At 36.6% G+C, this 19331-nt stretch overlaps 1 protein-coding gene across 2 annotated transcripts; it reads right to left on the bottom strand.

Moving 5' to 3' along the window:
- Positions 1 to 6077: 6077 nt before the first annotated feature.
- On the bottom strand, positions 6078 to 17325 carry CASP1 (caspase 1). 2 transcript variants are annotated; one of them, XM_032641428.1, is made up of 10 exons: positions 17273 to 17325; positions 16383 to 16649; positions 14293 to 14355; positions 11959 to 12074; positions 11143 to 11316; positions 10437 to 10671; positions 9825 to 9968; positions 7133 to 7242; positions 6587 to 6689; positions 6078 to 6177 (listed from the first exon to the last, which is right to left on the bottom strand). In XM_032641428.1, exons 1-9 carry the CDS (start codon positions 17277 to 17279, stop codon positions 6591 to 6593), a joined length of 1215 nt encoding a protein of 404 aa, XP_032497319.1. In that variant the 5' UTR covers positions 17280 to 17325; the 3' UTR covers positions 6078 to 6177; positions 6587 to 6590. The 2 variants fall into 2 exon arrangements, with proteins under 2 accessions (XP_032497319.1, XP_032497320.1); XM_032641429.1 differs by lacking the exon at positions 16383 to 16649 and having other exon boundaries at positions 17273 to 17317.
- Between the last annotated feature and the right edge of the window lie 2006 nt (positions 17326 to 19331).

Raw genomic sequence — 19331 nt, 5'->3', positions numbered from 1 at the left:
GCTGCAAATCATACTAAGTGAAGTAAGTCAGACAAGAAAGAAATATCATATGGTATCACTTATATGTGAAATTGAAAAAAAATGGTACAAATGAACTTATTTACAAAACAGAAATAGTCACAGAAGTAGTAAACAAACTTATGGTTACCAAAGGTGAAAGGGGGTGGGAGGGATAAATTAGGAGATTGAGATTAACATATACACATTGCTATAGATAAAATAGATAACTAATAAGGACCTACTGTATAGCACAGGGGACTCTAGTTAATATTCTGTAATAACCTATATGGGAAAAGAATCTAAAAAAGAGTGGATATATGTATATGTACACCTGATTCACTTGGCTGTACACCTGACACTAACACAACATCGTAAATCAACTCTGCTCCAAAAAATATATATGTACGCCAATAAAAAAAAAAAAATAGGTGTATTTTTGACAAGTCCAAAAAAAAAAAAGGACAAATTCACCTTCATTGTTAACGGGTTAGGATTAGAAAAGGCTCATATTTGCAAGTAAAAGAGTAGTTTTTCCAGTTCTTCCTAAGTCTAACCTTGCTAAGTGAAAACTTCACCCCAAACTCATTATCTGTGCACCACACAGGAACATTGTTTTGCATACAAGTCACCCTAGCATTTATTCATAGGGTGTCATGTACTGTCTGCTGATTGTTTCATGTTTGTTGACTGTCCCATCTTATCAATAAGACTATAAACTACCATGTACCTAGAGTTGAATCAAATTACTTTGTATATTGAAGAATCCTTGTATCCCTGGGACAAACCTCACTTGATCATGGTGTATGATCCTTTTAATGTGTTGTTAGATTCTGTTTGCTAGTATTTTGTTGAGTACTTTTGCATCTATGTTCATCAGTGATATTGGTCTGTAATTTTCTTTTTAGTGTGATATCTTTGTCTGGTTTTGGTATCAGGGTGATGGTGGCCTTTTAGAATGAGTTTGGGAGTGTTCCTTCCTCTGCAGTTTTTTGGAAGAGTTTGAGAAGGATGGGTGTTAGCTCTTCTCCAAATGTTTGATAGAATTCACCTGTGAATCCATCTGGTCCTGGACTTTTGTTTCTTGGAAGGTTTTTAATTGCAGTTTCAATTTCATTACTTGTAATCAGTCTCTTTATATTTTTCGTTTCTTCCTGGTTCAGTCTCAGAAGGTTGTACCTTTCTAAGAATTTGTCCATTTCTTCCAGGTTGTCCATTTTATTGGCTTATGGTCGCTTGTAGTGGTCTCTTATGAGCCTTTGTATTTCTGCAGTGTCAGTTGTAATTTCTCCTCTTTCATTTCTAATTTTAGTAATTTGAGCCCTCTCTGTTTTTTTTTCTTGATGAACCTGGCTAAAGGTTTATCAATTTTGTTTATCTTTTCAAAGAACCAGCTTTTAGTTTCACTGATATTTTCTATTGTGTTCTTTATATCTATTTCATTTATTTCTGCTCTGATCTTTATGATTTCTTTCCTTCTACTAACTTTGGGTTTTGTTTGTTCTTCTTCTAGTTGCTTCAGGTGTAAAGATAGGTTGTTTATTTGTGATTTTTCTTGTTCTCTGAGGTAAGATTGTATTGCTATAAACTTCCCTGTTAGAAATGCTTTTGCCACATCCAATAAGTTTTGGGTGGGTGTGCTTTCATTTTCATTTGTCTCTAGGTATTTTTTGATTTGATCTCTTCAATGATCCTTTGGTTGGTTACTAGCATATGGTTTACCCTCCTTGTGTTTTGTTTCTTAAAGTTTTTTCTTGTACTGGATTCCTAAGTTCCTTGTGTTTTGGTCATAAAAGATGCTTGATATGCTTTTAATTTTCTTAAATATACTGAGACTCACTTTGCGGCCCAGCATGTGATCAGTCCTGGAGAATGTTCCATGTGCATTTCAGAAGAATGTGTATTCTGTTGCTTTTGGATAGAATGCCCTATAAATATCAGTTAAGCTTATCTGCTCTACTGTGTCATTTAAAGTTTTTGTTTCCTTATTTATTTTCTGTCTGCATGATCTATCCATTGATGTAAGTCAGGTGTTAGAGACCCCCACTAGTATTGTGTTACTGTAACTTTCCCGTTTTATGGCACTTAGCATTTGCCTTATGTATTGAGGTGCTCCTATGTTGGGTTCATAAATATTTATAATTGTTATATCTTCTTCTTGGATTGATCCTTTGATCTTTATGTAGTATCCTTCCTTGTCTCTTATAACAGTCTTTATTTTAAAGTCTAGTTTATCTGATATGAGTATTGCTACTCCAGGTTTATTTTGATTTCCATTTGCATGGAAAATCTTTTTCCATCCCCACAGTTTCAGTCAGTCTGTATGTGTCTCTGGGTCCAATATGGGATTCTTTTTTTTTTTTTTTTGCAGTACACGGGCCTCTCACTTTTGTGGCCTCTCCTCCTGTTGCGGAGCACAGGCTCCGGACGTGCAGGGTCAGAGGCCATGGCTCATGGGCCCAGCTGCTCCATGACATGTGGGATCTTCCCAGACTGGGGCATAAACTCATGTCCCCTGAATCAGCAGGCAGACTCTCAACCACTGTGCCACCAAGGAAGCCCCAAAGTGGGATTCTTGTACACAGTATATATATGGGTCTTATTTTGGTATCCATTCATCCAGTCTGTGCCTTTTGGTTGGAGCATTTAATCCACTTACATTTAAGGTATTATCGATATGTATGTTCCTATTATCATTTGTTTTTTGCTTTGGGGTTTTTGTTTTTGTAGGTCTTTTTCTTCTTCTTCTCTTGTGTTTCCAGCCTAGAGAAGTTTCTTTGGCATTTGTTTTAAAGCTGGATTGATGGTGCTGAATTTTCTTAGTGTTTGCTTCTCTGTAAAGCTTTTGATTTCTCTGTCAACTCTGAGTGACAGCCTTGCTGGGTAGAGTATTCTTGGTTGTAGGTTTTTCTCTTTCATCACTTTAAGTATATCCTGCCACTTCCTTCTGGATTGCAGAGTTTCTGCTGAAAAATCAGCTGATAACCTTATGGGGATTCCTTTATATGTTATTTTTTGTTTTTCCCTTACTACTTTAAATATTTTTTTCTTTGAATTTTATTTTTGTTATTTTGATTAATGTGTGTCTCAGCATGTTTCTCCTTGGGTTTATGCTGCATGGGACTCTGCACTTCCTGAACTTGGGTGGCTATTTCCTTTCCCATATTAGGGAAGTTTTCTACTATAATCTCTTTAAATATTTTCTCAGACTATTTCTTTTTCTCTTCTTCTTCTGGGACCCCTATAATTTGAATGTTGGTGCATTTAGTGTTGTTGTAGATGTCTCTGAGACTGTCCTTATTTCTTTCCATTCTTTTTTTTCTTTATTCTGTGCCTTGGCAGTTATTTCCATTGTTCCAGCTCACTTATTCATTCTTCTGTCTCAATCAATGTGATACACCATATTGACAAATTAAAGAAGAAAAATCATACAATCATCTTAATAGATGCAGAAAAAGCTTTTGACAGAATTCAAAACCCATAATAAAAACTCTCCAGAAAGTGGGCATAGAGGGAACCTACCTTAACATAATAAAGGCCATATACAACAAACCCATAGCAAACATCATTCTCAATGGTGAAACACTGGAAGCATTTCCTCTAAGATCAGGAAAAAGACAAGGATGTCCTCTCTCACCACTCTTATTCAAGATAATTTTGGAAGTCCTAGCCATGGCAATCACAGAAGAAAAATAAATAAAAGGAGTCCAAATTGGAAAAGAAGAAGTAAAACTGTCACTGTTTGCAGATGACATGACATTATTCATAGAAAATCCTAAAGATGCCACCAGAAAACTACTAGAGCTAATGAATAAATTTGGAAAAGTTTCAGGTTACAAAATTAATGCACAAAAATATCTTGCATTCCTATACACTAACAATGAAAAATCAGAAAGAGAAGTTAAGGGGAAAAATCTCATGTACCATTGCAACAAAAACAATAAAATACCCAGGAATAAAGCTGACTAAGGAAGTAAAAGACCAGTATGCAAAAAACTATAAGACATTGATGAAAGAAATCAAAGATGACACAAACAGATGGAGAAATATACCATGTTCTTGGATTGGAAGAATCAATAATGTGAAAATGACTACACTACCCCAAACAACCTACAGATTCAATGCAATCCCTATCAAACCACCAATGGCATTTTTCACAGAACTAGAATAAAAAAAATTCACAATTTGTATGGAATAACAAAGACCCTGAATAGCCAAAGCAATGTTGAGAAAGAAAAAGAGAGCTGGAGGAATGAGGTTCCCTGTCTTCAGACTGTACTACAAAGCTACAGTAAAAGCAAAGCTACAGCACTGGCAGAGAAACAGAAATACAGATCAGAGTAACAGGATAGAAAGCCCAGAGACAAACACACACACCTATGAGCACCTAATCCACAACAAAGTAGGCAAGAATATAAAATAGAGAAAAGACAGTCTCTTCAATAAGTGGTGCCTGGAAAACTGGACAGCTACATATAAAAGAATGAACTTACAACACTCCCTAACACCATACACAAAAATAAACTTAAAATAGATTAAAAACCTAAATGTAAGATGGGAAACTATAAAACTCTTAGAGGAAAACATAGAAAGAACACTCTTTGACATAAATCACAGCAAGATCATTTTTGACTCACTTCCTAGAGTAATGAAAATAAAAACACACACACAAAAAACCAACAAATGGAACCTAGTAAAACTTAAAGCTTTTGTACAGCAAAGAAAACCATAAATGAGACAAAAAAGACAGCCCTCAGAATAGGAGAAAATATTTGTAAACAAAGCAACTGACAAGGCATTAATCTTCAATATACAAACAGCTCATGCAGCTCAATATCAAAAAAAGCACATGAAAAGATGCTTAACATCACTAATTATTAGAGAAATGCAGATCAAAACTACAATGAGATCTCACCTCACACTGGTCAGAATGGCCATCATCAAAAAATCTACAAACAATAAATGATGTAGAAGGTGTGGAAAAAAGGGAACCCTCTTATACTGTTGATGGGAATGTAAATTGATGCAGCTGCTTTGGAGAATATTTTGGAGGTTCCTTAAGAAACCAAAAAATATAACTACCATATGACCCAGTAGTCCCACTACTGAGCATATACCATGAGAAACCCATAATTTAAAAAGACACCTGCACCCCAATGTTCATTGAAGCACTATTTACAATAGCCAGGACATGGAAGCAACCTAAATGTCCATCGGCAGATGAATGGATAAAGAAGATGTGGTACATATACAAAATGGCATATCACTCAGTCATAAAAAGGAACAGAATTGGGTCATTTTTAGAGATGTGGATGTACCTAGAGACTGTCATACAGAGTGAAGTAAGTCAGAAAGAGGAAAACAAATATCATACATTAACGCATATATGTGGAATCTAGAAAAGTGGTACAGATGAACGTATTTGCAGGTCAGGAATAAGAATGCAGACATAGAGAACGGACATGTGGACATTGTGAGAGGAGGGGGCATGAGATGAATTTGGAGATTGGTATTGATGTACGTGCACTGCCCTGTGCAAAACAGATAGCTAATGGAAACCTGCTGTACAGTGCAGGGAGCTCCTGCACTGCAGTGACGTAGATGGGTGGGAAGCGGGGAGGTGGGAGGGAGATACAAGAGGGAGAGAATATATGTATACATATAGCTGATTCACTTCTTTGTACAGCAGAATCTAACACAACATTGTAAACCGACTATACCCAAATTAGAAAAAGAAAAAACTTACTTTGTATTCCTGAAATTCATTAAGGAAGGGTTAGAATTACATAAACTGTAGTCATGACTTTTTCATCCTAAATTCTGGGATTTTGGATAAGTTACTTATCACATTACCTTCTCTGAATCTCTTGTTGAGCTCTAAATTCTTTGAAGTCAGGTACCTACTGTAATTTTTTCTGTATTCCTAAAGCAGAAAGTCTAGCAAATGCTTTCTAGAAGGAAAGAATGGTGTTAGCCAGTTCAGTTCTTATGAAGTCTAAAGACTCCAAATCCATTACTTGCTCCAAATTCCATCCCCTGCCTTCTAAGAGTGGTGAAAAAAAAAAAAAAAAAAGACAGCCTTTCATTTTTATTTCAGATTTATTGGAATGTTTAAAGAAATGTCTCTTTTCTGCTGACAGGATCCCAAAACATGTATACAATGGCAGAACTCCTGGCTTCCTAAAGAAAAGGAAGAGGAAATAAAAGAAAAAAATGAATTCTACTAAAAGAAATTCAAGTTATAAAATCACTCCACCAAGGGGTCACACAGACTCATAAGAGGGAAGAGCCCATGTTGTGTCTAATATTGCCCTGCTGAGGTAAAGGGGAGGAACATCTAAAACTGAGCTTTCATCATCTCTGGCCACCTCTCAATCTATATCAGCTAACCTTGAGAAAGGGCCATCTATCTCTGAAGAACTCTGAGAGGAGTGCAGTGTGCTCTGCACTAAACAACAGAAAGGCATCCTTTCATTATCCACTGTTTATTATATTAGACCTTGAGATCTTGACCAGGATGTAGTTCAGCACTCTTCCCTCAACCTCGCCCCACCCATACTACACACACACACCTTTCCCTACAACTTACTTTTTTAATATCCTGGAAAGAGGTAGAAACATCTTGTCAAAGTCACTCTTTCAGCCGTGGGCATCTGTGCCCTACCATCTGGCAGCTCAAATGAAAATCGAACCTAAAAGTAAAAGAAGGTCTGTAGATTTTTTTTTTCCTGAGTAGAAGGATTTTCACTTATGCTGGAAAAATTGCAAAAAAGTATAGCAAAATAAGTGATAAAAACAAAAAGTTTGTGCCTCTGTACAGATCAGCAATACACATCTAAGATGGAATGACCATGCTTTTAAAAGCTACTGAATCTAATAGATATGAATACAAGCAAATTAAAGTCCACTCATTTGTCTATTCAGAAAAGAGAGGAGTTCAAATAATTGATTATCTTCTAGGGGGTTTCTAGGTCACAAAACTTGGAACTGGCTTCCAGATTGGCTGACTCACCAAAGACCCTCAAAACTCATTTGAAATGGAGAGCAGTTTTTAGTAGAAAAACATGTCCAGAGCTGCTCCATAGAGAGTTAGAACAAACAGGTAAGTAGAGTGTAAGAAGTATCTAGCACCTACCTTTCGGAAAATTTCTTCCAGGTCACAAAACCAGGCATATTCTTGCAAATGTTCAATGAGTTTAATAATAAAAAGAGAACCCAATACAGGATGTCGCCAAGAAACATTATCTGTGAAGAAAGCACATTCCAAATTTCATGCAAGGTCTTGCCTGACCACAAAAATGGAGTTCTAGGATTTCTATTCCAGCTGAGGCAGGATGTTGAGTTTATGTTGTTTCCTACAGACTGTATGCCATTTTAAAGTGAATATATTCATCATTTAGTGTGTATGTTTTCACTGATACTTGACAATAGTTAAAGTCATGTGAAGTATACTATATAAGGTATAGATGTTAGGACAGCACAGTCTCTGAGTTCAAGGAAACACAAGTCTATTAGACAAGGAGAGAAAGGCAGAATGGGGTGGAAGGGAGTGACTGGGCTTTGAGAAAGAAATACCTGAGTGTGGATCCCAGGAGTACTACTTAGTGACTTGATAGTTAATTATATGTTCTGAAATGCAATGGCTTTGACTGCAATGGGTAGGGTAATAACTTCTGCCACAAAGACATATTTTCATATTAGATGTAATGTATCACAAGGATCTGGGGGAATATAGGATATATAATACCCAGTCTATACAAAGTAATCATATTAATAATATTTCAGTTTATCTACTTTATAATTTAATTAAAATCAAATAATACTGACCATAAGGTATTTAGACAAAGAAAATATTAACTAAATATGAAAATGGTACCAACAGCAAAGAAATACATACCTAGAAAAAATTTAAGAAGGAAAGATCATATTCTATTGGAGGACAAAACAGTCTTATGGAAAAGACATTGAAAAAGAATAATTATACAAAATAGTAGGGACATAGAAGTTATAAGCCATTTTAAAGTTATGCAAAGGAATATATAAGAAAAGTATCAATAGCTGTGCATTTAACATGGTTACATGCTTTAAAAACCTTTTTGCCAATAAACATGGTAATAAAAGGTAAAATAGTAATGGATTAATATCCTGTCTAAAACTACAACTGTCTTATGAAGCTGGTTCCAGTTAAAGGAAGTAGGTGGGAGAGAGTTGCAGGCTGGTATCTCTGTAAGTTCTTTGTGAAATTAGGTAGGGGAAGGTCCCTTTTCTTCAGAAGAGCACTACATACAATGTAATTGGGATTAATACCAGAGAAGTGAAGCTAGGTTTACTTTTGGAAACTGAAGACAACTGAACTGGAGTTTCTATGAATCATCTGGAAAGGAGGGTAAGGAAAGTGAATGAAAAGGAGACAGAAATCACCAAGATAGTTGACAAGAAGACAGGGGGCTACAAAGTCTATAATTGCCAGAGGTAAATCTCTTGTGGAAGGCTGGGATCAAAGGATTAAAAAAAAATAGTTATGTCTAATATTAAGTCTGCTAAATATACACAAATGGTAAATGTGTGGAGGTTTTGCTTAGTGTCATTGTTTTCAATTGTTGAAAAAAATTGATTTCTACATCAAGATATAGTCAACACACGAAGTGAGAGAGTGTCATGGACATATATACACTGCCAAATGTAGAATAGATAGCTAGTGGGAAGCAGCCACATGGTACAGGGAGATAAGCTCGGTGCTTTGTGTCCAACTAGAGGTGTGGGATAGGGAAGGTGGGAGGGAGACGCAAGAGGGCAGAGATATGAGGATATATGTACATGTACAGCTGATTCACTTTGTTATAAAGCAGAAACTAACACACCATTGTAAAGCAATTATACTGCAATAAAGATTTTTTTTAAAAAGTTATGATCAACAGAATGCAAAAAGCAGGCTATCTCCGGAGAGATGGCACCTTATTATAGAAAATAATCTGGAAATGAAACTATTTGATCAGAGGCAAGTCTTTAAGGTTGGAAGTAATCAAGAGAATGTCAATGTCCAAGAAATTCCAAAGCATAGTGGATGACTTTTATTTAAACCTTTATATGGAAAGTAACTCAAGGTAAAACCTTGAATTAAGTTACAACATAGAAACATCTTTAATAGTTGCCATCGTTTAATGTGCACTTTACTCTGTCATGCTCAATATTTCATATTTATTATCTCATTTAATCCTTACAACAATGATATTTATATTCACATATATTAGTGAGGAATTCAAAGAAAGCCCAGAGAAGCTACATACAGAGTACTAAATGCCAGAGTCAAAATATAATTGGCAGTACTCTTAATCTAAAACCTAGATTTAGAATCATTCAGGTTGTTTCTGTTTCATAAACTCCATATTTCTGGTTGAAACAACTTTAACTTAGGGACCCAATATGATTTGTCTGCTTTTCTCCTTCTCCCTACCCCTTTTATAGATACCACAGTTTTATAATACTTGTCTAGGCAAATTGAACTGTTGAGTGATCCCAAAATGTAGACCTTTTGGTATGTGGAGTCAGATTCTAATTTACTTCAGTGTAGATATGTTTCTATTTATTTCTCACAGTCCAGGAAAATATTTTGCAACATGGGAGTTTACTAGTTACTAATTTAGTAAAAATATATTTATTTGGTCTCCATGGATAAGGGGAATTGAAGGTGTAACTGAAAGGAAGGCTTGAGTTAGTCTTTAAGAGTCTCATGAAAAGTTCAACACAGATATTCACACTCTAATGGATGGTTGTGAGTTTCTGCATTGGTAATGCCCACAAACATGTCTTATACAGATACCCATTACCTGGTGTTGAAGAGCAGAAAGCAATAAAATCCTTCTCTACGTGGGCTTTCTTAATGGCATCATCCTCAAAATCTTCTGGAGACAATAAGGAACAGTTTCCAGAAGCTTCTACTGAATCTTTTAGCCATACCACCCCTTGATTCTCTGGAAAGACAAGATTTGGTCCCTTGTTACTATCAATAGTCAAGAGAACTTTCTCCCCTAAACATCTGTTCAACCATATTTACTAATTTATTTGTCATTAGATTTAATTCACATGCAGATACACACATAACTTTCAAAAACTATCTTTTCAACAACGCTTATCTTAAGAGGCTCATCTTATCTCTCCTAACCCTCAAATGAATATATCCCATCCAAGTATCTCAACCAAGTATCAAAGTCTTAAGATTAAAAGTGGTATCTCAGTTGAAAATGGAACAAATATTTTCCAACCAGTCATACAATTCATAGAAGCTACAATCTTGTTTGTAATGTCAAAGAACATCTACCGTCACCGAAAAGATTGTGGCCTTTTTTGAGTAGACTAAAAGGAACTGAAAAATACTAGATACATACAGATGATGAGATCAAAACTTCAGCGTCTGTGTTCTAACAGACATCAGCACTCACCACCACGGCAGGCCTGGATAATGATCACCTTGGGTTTGTCTTTCAAACTTGGACAATTCCAGGTGTTCAAAATTTGAAAGATGGTGTTGACTTTTAATACATCTTGGACTTCTTCAGAGTATTTCTTCCCACAAACGCCAGTCCGGATTCCATGAGACATGAGAACCAGAAAAGTACTATCAGAGGTCCTGTGCTCTGGGCGAGCAGCAAATGCCTTCAGCTCTATAGTCATATCCTGAAAAAGACATACCACTGATTTTGAACTATGTGATTGGTTATCATGGCACCTTGGAATCCAATAGAGACATTAAGGAATTGCTGAATGATATGAAAATCAATGAAATACAAAAGGAAAATTTAAGTTTCAATTCACAGAAAGGTGAAGAAAGTGTTATGGGATGCCATTCAGGGATTTCTAGTAGAATGTAAGGGACTATTTATTTATTTATTTATTTATTTGGCTGTGGACATTATTGAATTAATAGAACACTTCCCAGTTAAAATTTTTACCAGACCCTTGCTAAAAGACTCTAGGTTAAAAAAAAAAAAAAAAGACTCTAGGTTAGAAGTATGAAGTACCCTACAAGAACAAATTTAGATTTTAGACTGTCGAGAGATTAAGTTTCTGGTTCTACAACCAATCTTTCTAACATATTTAGGAATATAAAGGTCATGACCATTGTCTCTACATTATGACAGACATTACCGAAGCGGTGAGATTTTCTTTCACATCCACACTGTACCCCAGACCTTCTAGCAGCATCTTCATGTTTCTGATATCAACATCAGCTCCATCTCTCCTGGGAAGATTTTCAAACTCTGTGTTGCAGATAATGAGGGCAATACGTGTGCGGATTGACCTTTCCATTATTGGGTAAATCTGTAAGAAATGCAGGTTGGATGCACAGTCTTTTTCTCTCTAATTAAATATTCATCTTGTAAGTATAAGACAGCTTCTCCTCCCTTAGTCTTACCCAGAAACCTAATCTTTTGTAACATAGATAAAAACAGGGAAGGAGAATGAGTCCTACCATAGGAGTGGAATGAAATTTGCAAATGCCCAGATGGCAGCTGAGCACTTGATTTAATTACTTTTGAGAGGTAAGGCTGTGTGAGATGAACTGGCTTGGAGTCAAAATGACTCAATTTTAAAATTTATTCCTTGACTTACTGGTTTAGCCAAAATAGTTAACAATCCATGTCTCAGTTTCCTGATCTCTAAAATGGGTTATTTTGAGGGTTCAAGGTGTTATTAATTGCAACTTCCTTAGAACAGTGTCTGATTCATATTAAGCATTAAATAGATACTATTGTTGTTATCATTATAATTATTCACTCAGGGGATTGGACCAAACTGAGAAATCTCTACATAAACCTGGGAAATAGGAATCCTTTATGTAAGGGAAGAGCAGTATGGTTTTCCAGAACCTCTCAAGGAAATTAGCTCTAAGGCAGAACACTGCAGTTTTGAATGGTCTCCAGTGTATATTTCACCCGGATCCTTATGTTCTGAGCACAGCACCTCTGCTGACTTTTCTTTCCATATCCTTTGGGCTGTTTCTAGGGGGCAAAGCTTGAGGTTCCTTCCTGGTCCTGAAGATGCAAGCTTAACTGGGTTGTCCTGCATTGCCTGAGGAGCTGCAAGAGACAAGAAACATTATGAATAATGGCATTCCTGAGTGTCCCATTTGGTGCTCCTCCTAGAATCATCTGTGTGTGAAGCCACGGAGGAGGAAATTAATCTTTAGGAAGACAATCCTGGGCTAGTCCTTAGCATCATTAAATGCATCTCTGCTAAAGGAATATATTCCAAGCCAGAGATTTCCAGTGGTGTGATACAGTTATCACAACCCTTCATCTCTTAGAATCAGCATTTCACAAATCTTTTTCATTAAAATAATCGAAAGGGAGTTTTTTAAGGCCATGCATGATAAAATTCTCAGAAAACAATATGTTAGATAAAATAGTTAAGATATAAATGTATTTCAAATAATTGAAAGTTAGGATAATGGAGGTAGACCTTAATGAATCTATTTCAATGATTCTTTTTAAAAATATGTTTATGTATCTATTCATTTAGTTATTTATTTGCTTAACAGGCATGATAGTAGGCATTAGAGATGTGAAGGAAAGAAAGAAAGAAAGAAAGAAAGAGAGAAAAAAAGTAAGAAAGAAAGAAAGTGAGCCTTTGCCCTAACCTTTAAGATCTCTCTACTGTGTGTACATATAGTGAGAAGGAGAAGTTATTGAATACATGAACTAGAATTAATATGAAATAGAATGATAAATACGAAAATCAAGGTGTACTCTTAGAGAGATTTAAAGCACTAAGCATTGATTGCACAAATATATGAGAAGAGTTTCCACAGCAGTTCATGTGAAAAAAGCCTTGGGGGTTTCTTTGATCACAAGTTCAACACCATCCAATAATGTGATGTATTTTCTAAAGAAATTAACATAATCTTTGTTTCAAAATAGAAATAAGTTTTCTTGATATTTGGAAGATCCTTTAGAAACTAAACTATTCAAGCAAGAAACATATTCAATTTTGAAGGGGAATTTGAAGAAAATGTTGTATATTCAGGTAAACCAATGTAGCATGAAGTGTGTTGACTGTGGAGAAAGTAAGAGATAATTAGAATGGATATATCTGAGAAAGCTATAGAAATCAGTATTATGTGGAAGAAATGTATTCCTTCATAAAGGAGTCTGAAGAACAATAGAAAACATTAAAGATAAATATTTGGATTTTATTAGAACTAATTTTTCTTATGGCATTTGGTTATATAGTGAGTGTCCCATTCCATGAAATAGCTAAGAAAATATGCACCCTTAATTGATTCACTAGAGTAATTTCTAAACTTGGTGAAATATTTGCTAATATTTCCCTAAATTTATGGTTGACTTTAATTTGATGGTGGAGCTTCTTAAATGCCTATTCATTCACTATTCATATATTCATGTAAGTTCAATAAAAGCAAGACCCTTTCTTGTTTCATTCATTACTCTCTAAATAGTTTATAGAATAGGGTCTGTAACACAGTTGGCATGTGCTAAATATTTTCTAATGGCATAGCAAATAGTAGTGACTCTGGCCACATTATTCAGTGAAATAGTCTTAACAAACATATGTTCATACACATTACAGGTCAACTTCTATTAGATGTTATCTATAAATAAATCAGATATGTTCAATTTCCTCATTAAGCTTAAAGTTCTGTGAGGGAAAAGGATGTATTTACTAAAAAAAATTATAAGAAAAATATATTGAGAATTATGACTGGAGAATTATGGAACACTGTAGTAATGGGGGCTCTGAAATCTAATTGTAGAAGTAGAAATGCAGAGACAGATCTGAATTTGAGAGAGAAATCAATAAAATCTGGCTGCTGCTTGAATGTTGGAAGTGAGGAAGAAGAAAGAGTCTATGATAATTTCAGGTTTCTGGTTTGAATAACTGGGTGATGGTGGCACCATTAATCAAGATAGGGGAAAGTGGAAGGGAAGCAAGGTGGGGGAAGGATGGAAAGCTATCACTGGGCTCATGTAGAGTAAAAGTGTCTGCAGGAGATATGAGTGTACATGTTCAGTAGACACTTTGTGAAGTGTGGCACTCAAGTGGTTAGTCAGGATTTGAGATACAGATTCAGAATTTGTTGGTATAAACATGATAGTGAAGCTGTAAAGCTTCACTGCTCCTGCTAAAGCAGAATAGATTAAGAAGTGAAAATGGTATAGAATAAATCTGTGAGAATTACTCATAGCCCCCCTTACCCTGGATTCATCCCATTAATCTGTAGTTAATGTCAGGGAAGGTGGGGTTCAAAGAATGTCATTGCTTTGAAAATACCATTACCTGGGAAAGGAGGAACCACCACTTGGGATTCTTGTGTATTAAGATAATTTCCAGATTGTGAACCTGAGGAAAGATGAAGGACATTAAAATAGTCACAGTCTCTGAAGATTCTTACCCCAATGTGTTAGACATACAGCCTCTGTAATCTGCATTTGTCTTACTCACTCAAATCTATTAATATCTTCTCTGGGGTCACTATGCATTGTGATTGTCAATTTCAAGGACAAGGATTGAGATTAAATTTATTTAAGGTTTTATAAGGATCTCACTGTAGCAACACCCACCTGAGAAACATATTCCAGAAACTTAAGAATTGGCATGAGCCAACAAATTAAAAATACTCCAAGTTTTTCTCTCATAGTACCTATTGAAGACAAGATTTCTATAGGCAAAATATGGTTCATGTCTCTGTTGTGAATGGAGGAGAGCCATAGGACATCCCACAAAACTTCAAGTCCAAGGAAGCAGGCTGCAGTTTGTCCCATCTTTCCCATGTAGACTGCTGGACTAAATTAACCATCAATAAATTCAAGAACATTTTCTGGAGGAGGCCTTGCTATTGTAGTATTATGTCTGCTAAGAAGTTATTTTATATCTCTCCCTTTACAGTACATTTAAATATTACATCCAATTATCATATACTAGCACCCTGAAACAACTGGCAAATAGATGAGAAGGAAACAAGTCATGACAACCCTGACAGAGGAGGCACCTGACAACTAGGGAGGCAGACTCCAGGAATTAGAATTATCACGAGTTGTATAAGTGCTTCTATGGTTCAAGGACTATGAGGTGAAAGAAATATGACAAGGAAGAAGACACTTTGGCTATTATACAAATATTCTAGAACCTTACTGTTATTGATTGATTATCTTTAATTCTTGAGGCAGGGGTTAAAGTAAAATATGTATCAAAAAAAAACAAACACACACAAAGAAATTCGACACACAAAACATTTGCTATGTCACTCAGAAAGGCACAGGCTTCTCTCAATCCTTAGGAAAAAAATGGCTTCTTGCTTTCAAATAACATCTTCTTCCCCTGAATGACTTCCAGAAGCACAAAAGAAACAAGTAACTGTAAGTCCATCAGAGCTCCTGTTTTTTTTGGGGTTTTTTTTGTTGTTTTTTTTTGTTTCTTTTTTTGTTTGTTTGTTTTTTTATGGAGGAACTAGGGAACCACAGAAGTGGCAGCTCAGATGGCTAAACCTGTATTGGGCCCTCAGGAGACTAGAGTAGGGGAGCTGGGCCTCCCAGAATGGTCCCCAGCAGAGTACCATGCTAGTGCACAATCTTATTCAAAAGAAAATGCAAGGGGGCAACTAAAAGAATCTGCTTAAAATCCTTACTTTTCTGTAAAAGTTGAATTTATTCTCTGAGAGTTCCACTATCCCTGAAATATATTTTATTCCACCTGGAGAGCAAAATTTTGGAGAGAAGTTGGACAAAGTATTTGATTACAGACCTTAAACCTTTGTGTCTGATGACTACATAAGTTCCTAGGGACCTCTAGGCTTTAACTAACTAACTAGATAAATCAATAGTGCCTTGCTAGGAGGACTAGAGGATATAGCATGAAGCTTTTCAAGACTGTTCTCATGACCTTCAACAAATGAGCTACGACATACTCGGGATAGGAAATAAGCTTTAATCAAAAGTAGGCCACTAAGGGCTTCCCTGGTGGCGCAGTGGTTGAGAGTCCGCCTGCCAATGCAGGGGACACGGGTTCGTGCCCCGGTCTGGGAAGATCCCACATGCCACGGAGCGGCTGGGCCCATAAGCCATGGCCGCTGAGCCTGCACGTCTGGAGCCTGTGCTCACAATGGGAGAGGCCACAGCAGTGAGAGGCCCGCGTACCGCAAAAAAAAAAAAAAAAAAAAAAAAAAAGAGAAGGCCTGTAAGACCAAAAGAACAGGAACAAAGAAGAAAAGAGACAGGGGGGATGCAGAATGACCACTGATATAGAAATGGGGCCCTGAAGCCAGAGGTAGGGAAGTTGTTTGCAAACTAACATGACCAATGAAGAAATCAGATGTTAGGCATAAAGAAACATGGCCTACATGAACTTCAGTCTGAGTCATTGACCCTTACCTGAGGAGAGCCCCAGTGTTCCTGCAAGGAGGGAGTCATCTTCACGAATATGACTGATGCAAATTTGGCATGCCTGGGGCCCTTTCCGAATAACAGAGTCTATCAAAGCTCGGGCCTTATCCATAACTGTAGCATTTTCATCTCTTACTTTCTCCATCTCCCCCTGGTTCAGCACTCTTTTCTCTAATAGTTCATCCAACAAGCCATTTATTGTACCCATGCCCACTGAATGGACAAACAGCTTTCTCTTCTCCTTCAGGACCTTGTCTGTTGGAAACACAAGGATGCCTCAAGTCACAGAAACAGCCTCATTTTCCTTTCATCTCAGCAATGGAGAATAGCCTCCTTTAGATTTAGTCAATAAAATGTCCCTCCCCACACAGTGTGGTAATCCTGAGGACACCCACATCTCTTATTCTTCCCTCAGTATTACCTATATATGCTCACTGAGTGGCCTGAAGACTCAGATTTACTACCTCCAACTTAGTACCTGAAAACCAGGGGTCATCATAACATGCCTCATGTTTATTCAACTGTGCATAATAAAATAATGAAATAGTGATTGCCCATTTCCTTTGGGGACAACAACTGCTGGTACAATTCTATGTCAATTCTGCATCCTCTGTCAGACTATGACATTTAAGAATTCAGTTAAGATTGCAAAATGACAGCAGGATACCAGCCAGTAAAGCCCGGTTCCTTTCTGGACCTTGTCTTCCCTTTTTAAAGACTGTGGGGTTTCTGGGCCCCTTCTCTCCTTCCCTTTGCCCCCACCCCTCCCTCTCTTTGCACTCCCTCTGTTCTGCTCACCTAAACATTCACATAACTTAATTATGGTTTCTGCAAAAACCAGCCCCTTCCAAAACTATTCTTTCAAGAAAGAAACTCACCGGCCATAGCTTTTCTCTCTTTGCCTTGGTGTGTTGTATGAAACTGAAAGCATGTTCCACCTTCCTTTTCAGCAGGGCGTGTACACATTGCAAAATACCCATGACACATGCATATATATGCATTTTTTGCTGTTGTTCCAAAGAAATTATCAGATTACTGAAACTTAGGCCACATCAGGGAGTGTATCCTTCACCAGAACTTGACTCACATCAGGGTAGGAAGGGAAAGGGGCTTACAGAATAAGAAAAGAGTGAGAAAGTATATATACAGTTAAACTCACATAATAATGAAGTGTGATCTGCAAGAGCAACTCATTCTTTGGTATCTTCATTCATTCAGGCTGCTCTAACAAAATACCACAGACTGTATGACTTATAAACAAGAGAAATGTATTCCTCACAGTTCCAGAGGCTCAGAGTCTAAGATCAGGGTGCCAGCATTGTTGAGTTGTGGTGAAGTTCCTTTTATGATTTGCAGACTGCCAACTTCTCACCATTGTCCTCACATGGCAGAAAGAACAAGGTATCTCTCTGGGAATCTCTGTTATAAGGGTTCTGCCCTCATGATCAATTCAACACCCAAAGGTCCCACCTCCTAATACCATCACCTTGGTCATTAGGTTTTGAACATGTGAATTTGGCACAGACATTCAATCTACAGTACTGGGAGAAGATGAACCACTGTGATCCATGATCCCACCTCATGGCTCTGGGCTGTGTCCTAGGAGCTGTGTGTCCCTGTGAAGCTTTTAGGAAGGGAACTTCCTAAAAGTTCTACTGAAAGAACTTCCTACATTTTCTATTTTTAGGAAAGAAACATTTCTCACCAGAATCAAATCTAACACTCTTCTATTTCAAGTGGCTCTGTTTTGAGGGGCAATGCAGAGATAAAAGCACAGGCTCCAGACTCAGAATGTTGGACTTAGCATTTTAACTATATGCTCTTGGGCAAGGTATAGAATTTTTCTATGCTTTGCTTCCTCTATCTGTAAAATGCTTTCATTAATAGTACATACATACACAGTTTTGAGCATTAAGTAGGTGAAAATGTGGAAATTGCATAGAACGTTTCCTGACACATGATAAACAAACAATAAGTGGTGTTATTATTTATAATATAAATATTTTACACTAGAAAAATAGCCAAGGTTAATTATCTGCAGATTTTCCTTTTATCTTTTGTGCAACACATTTATTCATTCATTTAGCAAATATATATGGATGACCTACTCCATACCAGACACTGCTATAGGTGCCAGGGTTTAGCCAAAACAAACAATGGTCCCCTACCCACCATGGCCTCACATTCAAAATGAAAAGATAAACATGAAACCTAATATGCGTAACTAGGATATTCAGAATATTAGATGTGGTAAGTGCTACGGAGGAGAAATTAATTAGGGAAGCAGGTTATGAATGTTGGAAGATTCATTAATACTAAAAATAGAGGAGTCCAGAAAGGCACAAGAAGTCATTGCTTTTTGTAAACACATGTACAATTAATTATCCCAGAAATAAACTCAATGTGGCCAATTTATTTTACATATATTTGATATATTTGATGAAAAATGGGCTAGCAAAAAATGCATATATTAGGCCTTCATGCTTATCAATTACTTACTGAAAATACTTTTGGAGAATGTAAATTGGTACAACCACTATGGAGAACAGTATAGGGGTTCCTTAAAACACTAAAAGTAGAACTACCATATGATCCAGCAATCCCACTCCTGGACATATATCCGGAAAAAAACGTAATTTGAAAAGATATATGCACCTCAAAATTCACTGCAGCACCATTTACAACAGCCAAGGCATGGATGCAACCCAAATGTCCATCAACAGAGGAATGGATAAAGAAGAGATGGTACATACAGACAATGGAATATTACTCATTCTTGCAAAAGAATGAAATAATGCCATTTGCAGCAACATGGATGGACCTAGAGATTATCATACTAAATTAAGGAAATCAGACAAAGACAAATATCATATGATATCACTTATATGTAGAATCTAAAAAATGATAAAATGAACTTATTTCCAAAACACAAACTGA

This window comes from Phocoena sinus, chromosome 8 (genome assembly GCF_008692025.1).
Source record: "Phocoena sinus isolate mPhoSin1 chromosome 8, mPhoSin1.pri, whole genome shotgun sequence".
Lineage (NCBI taxonomy): Eukaryota > Metazoa > Chordata > Mammalia > Artiodactyla > Phocoenidae > Phocoena > Phocoena sinus.
Note: the sequence above shows the minus strand (reverse complement) of the source record. Positions and strands in the feature narration are given on the sequence as shown.

What these genes read in the sequence shown, in the direction of transcription:
- CASP1 (XM_032641428.1), bottom strand. An exon ending in GGAAAGAAAAGTCAGCAGAG is followed by an intron (nt 11,317 to 11,958) that starts GTGCTGTGCTCA and finishes CATTTCTTACAG; the next exon opens with ATTTACCCAATAATGGAAAG. An exon ending in TATCCAGGCCTGCCGTGGTG is followed by an intron (nt 9,969 to 10,436) that starts GTGAGTGCTGAT and finishes TTGTCTTTCCAG; the next exon opens with AGAATCAAGGGGTGGTATGG.